Source organism: Eretmochelys imbricata, chromosome 3, assembly GCF_965152235.1.
Source record: "Eretmochelys imbricata isolate rEreImb1 chromosome 3, rEreImb1.hap1, whole genome shotgun sequence".
Lineage (NCBI taxonomy): Eukaryota > Metazoa > Chordata > Testudines > Cheloniidae > Eretmochelys > Eretmochelys imbricata.
Window position 1 is genome coordinate 1,513,497 of NC_135574.1, and position 6,865 is coordinate 1,520,361.

Sequence of the window (6,865 nt, forward strand, 5' to 3'; positions counted from 1 at the left end):
CTACCCAAGATCCATAAACCTGGAACTCCTGGGCGCCCCACCATTTCAGGCATTGGCACCCTGACAGCAGGATTGTCTGGCTATGTAGACTCCCTCCTCAGGCCCTACGCTACTAGCACTCCCAGCTACCTTCGAGACACCACTGACTTCCTGAGGAAACTTCAATCCATCGGTGATCTTCCTGATAACACCATCCTGGCCACTATGGATGTAGAAGCCCTCTACACCAACATTCCACACAAAGATGGACTACAAGCCGTCAGGAACACTATCCCCGATAATGTCACGGCTAACCTGGTGGCTGAACTTTGTGACTTTGTCCTTACCCATAACTATTTCACATTTGGGGACAATGTATACCTTCAGATCAGCGGCACTGCTATGGGTACCCGCATGGCCCCACAGTATGCCAACATTTTTATGGCTGATTTAGAACAACGCTTCCTCAGCTCTCGTCCCCTAAAGCCCCTACTCTACTTGCGCTATATTGATGACATCTTCATCATCTGGACCCATGGAAAAGAAGCCCTTGAGGAATTCCACCATGATTTCAACAATTTCCATCCCACCATCAACCTCAGCCTGGTCCAGTCCACACAAGAGATCCAATTCCTGGACACTACAGTGCTAATAAACGATGGTCACATAAACACCACCCTATACCGGAAACCTACTGACCGCTATTCCTACCTGCATGCCTCCAGCTTTCACCCTGACCACACCACACGATCCATCATCTACAGCCAAGCTCTGCGATACAACCGCATTTGCTCCAACCCCTCAGACAGAGACAAACACCTACAAGATCTCTGTCAAGCTTTCTTACAACTACAATACCCACCTGCGGAAGTAAAGAAACAGATTGATAGAGCCAGAAGAGTTCCCAGAAGTTACCTACTACAGGACAGGCCTAACAAAGAAAATAACAGAACGCCACTAGCCGTCACCTTCAGCCCCCAACTAAAACCCCTCCAACGCATTATTAAGGATCTACAACCTATCCTAAAGGATGACCCAACACTCTCACAAATCTTGGGAGACAGGCCAGTCCTTGCCTACAGACAGCCCCGCAACCTGAAGCAAATACTCACCAACAACCACATACCACACAACAGAACCACTAACCCAGGAACTTATCCTTGCAACAAAGCCCGTTGCCAATTGTGCCCACATATCTATTCAGGGGACACTATCACAGGGCCTAATCACATCAGCCACACTATCACAGGCTCGTTCACCTGCACATCCACCAATGTGATTTATGCCATCATGTGCCAGCAATGCCCCTCTGCCATGTACATTGGTCAAACTGGACAGTCTCTACGTAAAAGAATAAATGGACACAAATCAGATGTCAAGAATTATAACATTCATAAACCAGTCGGAGAACACTTCAATCTCTCTGGTCACGCAATCACAGACATGAAGGTCGCTATCTTAAAACAAAAAAACTTCAAATCCAGACTCCAGCGAGAAACTGCTGAATTGGAATTCATTTGCAAATTGAATACTATTAATTTAGGCTTAAATAGAGACTGGGAGTGGCTAAGTCATTATGCAAGGTAGCCTATTTCCTCTTGTTTTTTCCTACCCCCCCCCCCCCCCCCCCCCAGATGTTCTGGTTTAACTTGGATTTAAACTTGGAGAGTGGTCAGTTTGGATGAGCTATTACCAGCAGGAGAGTGAGTCTGTGTGTGTATGGGGGTGGGTTTTTGGAGGGGGGTGAGGGAGTGAGAGAACCTGGATTTGTGCAGGAAATGGCCTAACTTCATTATCATGCACATTGTGTAAAGAGTTGTCACTTTGGATGGGCTATCACCAGCAGGAGAGTGAATTTGTGTGGGGGGGTGGAGGGTGAGAAAACCTGGATTTGTGCTGGAAATGGCCTAACCTGAAGATTACTTTAGATAAGCTATTACCAGCAGGACAGTGGGGTGGGAGGAGGTATTGTTTCATATTCTCTGTGTATATATAAAGTCTGCTGCAGTTTCCACGGTATGCATCTGATGAAGTGAGCTGTAGCTCACGAAAGCTCATGCTCAAATAAATTGGTTAGTCTCTAAGGTGCCACAAGTACTCCTTTTCTTTTTGCGAATACAGACTAACAGGGCTGTTACTCTGAAACCTGAACAGTAACAAGTCACCAGGCCCAGATGGCATTACCCAAGAGCTCTAAAAGAACTCAAATGTGAAATTGCGGAACTATTAACGATGGTTTGTAACCTGTCCTTTACATCAGCTTCTGCACCCAGTGACTGGGAGATAGCGAATGTGAGGCCAATATTTAAGAAGGGCTCGACAGGTGATCATGGCAATTACAGACCAGTAAGCCTAACGTCAGTACCAGGCAAATCAGCTGAGACAATAGTAAAGAACAAAATTGTCAAGAGACACAGAAGAATACAAATTGCTGCACAAAAGTCAACATTGTTTCTGTAAAGGGAGATCATGTCTTACCGATCTATTCAAGCTCTTTGAGGGGGTCAACAAACATGTGGCCAAGGGGGATCCAATGGACATAGTGTTCTTAGATTCCAGAAAGCCTTTGACAAGGTCCCTCACCAAAGGCTCTTACCTAAATTAAGTTGTCATGGGATAAGAGGGAAGATCCTTTCATAGATTGAGAACTGGTTAAAAGACAGGGAACAAAGGGTAGCATAAATGGTAAATTTTCAGAATGGAGAGGGGTAACTAGTGGTGTCCCCCAAGAGTCAGTCCTAGGACCAATCCTATTCAACTTATTCGTAGATGATCTGGAGAAAGGGGTAAACAGTGAGGTGGCAAAGTTTGCAGATGATACTAAACTGCTCAGGACAGTTAAGACCAAAGCAGACTGTGAAGCACTTCAAAAAGATCTCACGAATCTTGGAGTCATCGTGGATAGTTCTCTGAAGACGTCCACGCAGTGTGCAGCGGCCGTCAAAAAAGCAAACGGGATGTTAGGAATCATCAGAGAATAAGACGGAGAATATCTTATTGCCCTTATATAAATCCATGGTACGCCCACATCCTTGAATACTGTGTACAGATGTGGTCCCCTCATCTCAAAAAAGATAGACTGGTGTCAGAAAAGGTTCTGAGAAGGGCAACTAAAATGATTAGGGGTTTGGAATGGGTCCCATATGAGGAGAGATTAAAGAGGCCAGGACTTTTCAGCGTGGAAAAGAGGAGACGAAGGGGGGATAGGATCGAGGTCTATAAAATCATGAGTGGTGTGGAGAAAGTGAATAAGGAAAAGTTATTTACTTGTTCCCATAATATAAGAACGAGGGGCCACCAAATGAAATGAATGGGCAGCAGGTTTAAAACAAATCATAGGAAGTTCTTCTTCACACAGCGCAGTCAATCTGTGGAACTCCTTGCCTGAGGACGTTGCGAAGGCCAAGACTATACCAGGGCTTAAAAGAGAACTGGATAAGTTCATGGCGGACAGGTCCATCGATGGCTGTTAGCCAGGCTGGGCAGGGAGGGTGTCCCTGGTCTCTGTTTGCCAGGAGCCGGGGACGGGCGACGGGGGCTGATCACTGGGCGACTCCCTGCTCTGGTCACTCCCTCTGGGGCTCCTGGCCGCTGTCGGCCGACAGGACACGGGGCTGGACGGACCCTTGGTCTGACCCTGTCTGGCCGCTCTTATGGTCAGAGCCCCCCTGCGAGCCCCCCCAATCCCCTCCATGAGCCCCTCAACCCTCCGCGAGCCCCTCACCCCCCCCGACCGCCCCGCGAGCCCCCTCACCCCCCAACGAGCCCCCAACCCCCTCCGCGAGCCCATCACCCCCCAACGAGTCCCCAACCCCCTCCGCGAGCCCATCACCCCCCTGAAAGCCCCCCAACCCCCTCTGCGAGCCCATTACCCCCCAACGAGCCCCCAACCCCCTCCGCGAGCCCATTACCCCCCAACGAGCCCCCAACCCCCTCCGCGAGCCCATCACTCCCCCCACAAGCCCCCCAACCCCCTCCACGAGCCCCCTCACCCCCCAGCGAGCCCCCCCACCCCCTCCGCGAGCCCATCACCCCCCTGCAAGCCCCCCAACCCCCTCTGCGAGCCCCTCACCCCCCCGACCGCCCCGCGAGCCCCCTCACCCCCCAACGAGCCCCCAACCCCCTCCGCGAGCCCATCACCCCCCTGCAAGCCCCCCAACCCCCTCCACGAGCCCCCTCACACCCCAACGAGCCACCCCCCAACGAGCCCCCAACCCCCTCCGCGAGCCCATCACTCCCCCCACGAGCCCCCCCAACCCCCCGACCGCCCCCGGGGCGGTGCAGGCGGCGGGTGACCGTTCCCGGCTCCATTTTTACATTATTTTATGGCGGGGGGGGGGGGAACCGTTCCGGCCCCGCCGACCATGATACAGACCGGCCGGGGGGGCGTGTCGCGCTCCAGGCCCCGCCCCCGCGCTAGGGGGCGCTGCGCCTCGGGAGCCCCCCGCCGACAGAGCGGCCCCGCCCGCCCCACAAGGCACCGCGCCGCGGCCGGAAGTCGGGCAGCCGCCGGCGAGACCTGTCCGCAGGAGCCGCAGCCTCCGCGTGAGTGGGGCGGGGCCACCCCGGGACCCCCCAGGCGCCCCCCGGGGACCCCCCGACCCGGCCCCTCCCCCCCGGGGACCCCGCCCCCTTCCCAGGACCCCCCAACCCGGCCCCTTCCCCCCGGGGACCCCGCCCCCTTCCCGGGACCCCCCTCCCCTCCCCTCCTCCCCCCGGGGACCCCGCCCCCTTCCCTCCCCCCCGGGACCCCCAGCCCCCCCCGGGGAACCCCCCGCCGCGGCCCCTCCCCCCCGGGGACCCCGCCCCCTTCCCGGGACCCCCGCCCCGCCCCGCCCCGCCGCGCTGACCCGTCCCGCTCCCGCAGGATGATCACCGACGTGCAGCTCGCCATCTTCGCCAACATGCTGGGCGTGTCGCTCTTCCTGCTCGTGGTGCTCTACCACTACGTGGCCGTCAACAACCCCAAGAAGCAGGAGTGAGGGGCCGCCCGCAGGTAACGCCCGGCCCGCAGTGCCCCCCTCCTCCCGCCCCGCCCGGCCCCGCCCCGCCCTGGCACCGCAGCCCTTGGCAGACCCCGCTGGGCACTGGCTGGGGGGGGGGGTCTCGGCCCCCCGTGGCACAGACCCCGCTGGGCACTGGCTGGGCGGGGGGGGTGTCTCGGCCCCCCGTGGCACAGACCCTGCTGGGCACTGGCTGGGGGGGGGGGGTCTCGGCCCCCCGTGGCACAGACCCCGGTGGGCACTGGCTGGGGGGGGGGGTGTCTCGGCCCCCCGTGGCACAGACCCCGCTGGGCACTGGCTGGGGGGGGGATCTCGGCCCCCCGTGGCACAGACCCCGCTGGGCACTGGCTGGGGGGGGGATCTCGGCCCCCCGTGGCACAGACCCTGCTGGGCACTGGCTGGGGGGGGGGGGGTCTCGGCCCCCCGTGGCACAGACCCCGCTGGGCACTGGCTGGGGGGGGGGGGTCTCGGCCCCCCGTGGCACAGACCCCGCTGGGCACTGGCTGGGGGGGGGGGTCTCGGCCCCCCGTGGCACAGACCCCGCTGGGCACTGGCTGGCGGGGGGGGGGTCTCGGCCCCCCGTGGCACAGACCCCGCTGGGCACTGGCTGGGGGGGGGGGGGTCTCGGCCCCCCGTGGCACAGACCCCGCTGGGCACTGGCTGGGGGGGGGGGGTCTCGGCCCCCCGTGGCACAGACCCCGCTGGGCACTGGCGGGGGGGGGGGTCTCGGCCCCCCGTGGCACAGACCCCGCTGGGCACTGGCTGGGGGGGGGGGTCTCGGCCCCCCGTGGCACAGACCCCGCTGGGCACTGGCTGGGGGGGGGATCTCGGCCCCCCGTGGCACAGACCCCGCTGGGCACTGGCTGGGGGGGGGATCTCGGCCCCCCGTGGCACAGACCCCGCTGGGCACTGGCTGGGGGGGGGTCTCGGCCCCCCGTGGCACAGACCCCGCTGGGCACTGGCTGGGGGGGGGGGTGTCTCCGCCCCCCGTGGCACAGACCCCGCTGGGCACTGGCTGGGGGGGGGGGTGTCTCCGCCCCCCGTGGCACAGACCCCGCTGGGCACTGGCTGGGGGGGGGGGTCTCGGCCCCCCGTGGCACAGACCCCGCTGGGCACTCAGTCATTAGAACCGTGCAGCTGGTGAAGTCTCCCGGGAGCCAAGGACCAAGATGCCCCTTCCCCTAGCTGGCCAGCGAGCCTGGCTGCAGCTGGCCCCAGTGGGTCTGGCTGCAGCTGGCTTCCCTGGCTGCAGGGCCTGCCGGGGGGCACGCAGCGTAGGGGGGGACTGGCTCTCCTCCTGACTCACCCTTGTAGCCTGAGCTGTTTGTTCTTGTTTGCCCCAACAGAGCCGAGCCCTGAGCGCCGCCTGCCATGGCCAGGAGCAGAGCTGACAGCCGCGCTGGGCCCCGCAGCCTGCCCCCGCCTCGCACCCTGCCCTAGCTTTGTACAGAGCTAACCCACTGGACACAAATAAATGGCTGGAACCTCCCCCGTGCGGGCGCCTCGGTGTCACTCTGGTGCCAGCAGAGCCCGACCTGTGGGCAGACAGCATGCTGCTCCTGCCGATAGGAGAGGGGGGGCCCTTCAGCTGGGGGCCCAGGTTAGACTCCTGCGCCAATCACAACAAGGGGTGGGACAGGGAAGCCATTGGCCCCACCCCCAGCTCCCCATGTTCTCTTGCAGAGAAATCTGGGCTTGGCAGCCCCCCAGGGGGAGAGGCAGGTCCCCTGGTGACTTGTGTCAGAGCAGCCCTGGGTACGGCCAGTGCCAGGTAGATCCCAAGGCCAAAAGGGACCCTAGTGATCATCTGGTCTGACCCCTGCCTAGCATGGGCCCCACAGTAATGACCCAGAGCAGAGCTGGCAGACAAATATCCAGCCTGG

General features: G+C 60.0%; 1 protein-coding gene across 1 annotated transcript; it reads left to right on the forward strand.

The window, feature by feature from the left end:
* Window positions 1-4,448: 4,448 nt before the first annotated feature.
* On the forward strand, window positions 4,449-6,477 carry OST4 (oligosaccharyltransferase complex subunit 4, non-catalytic). The gene is made up of 3 exons (XM_077811477.1): window positions 4,449-4,524; window positions 4,847-4,975; window positions 6,329-6,477. Exon 2 carries the CDS (start codon window positions 4,848-4,850, stop codon window positions 4,959-4,961), a length of 114 nt encoding a protein of 37 aa, XP_077667603.1. The 5' UTR covers window positions 4,449-4,524; window position 4,847; the 3' UTR covers window positions 4,962-4,975; window positions 6,329-6,477.
* Window positions 6,478-6,865: the final 388 nt, after the last annotated feature.

Coding starts and splice junctions, on each gene's coding strand:
- OST4 (XM_077811477.1), top strand. CDS start 4,848: ATGATCACCGACGTGCAGCTCGCCATCTTCGCCAACATGCTGGGCGTG.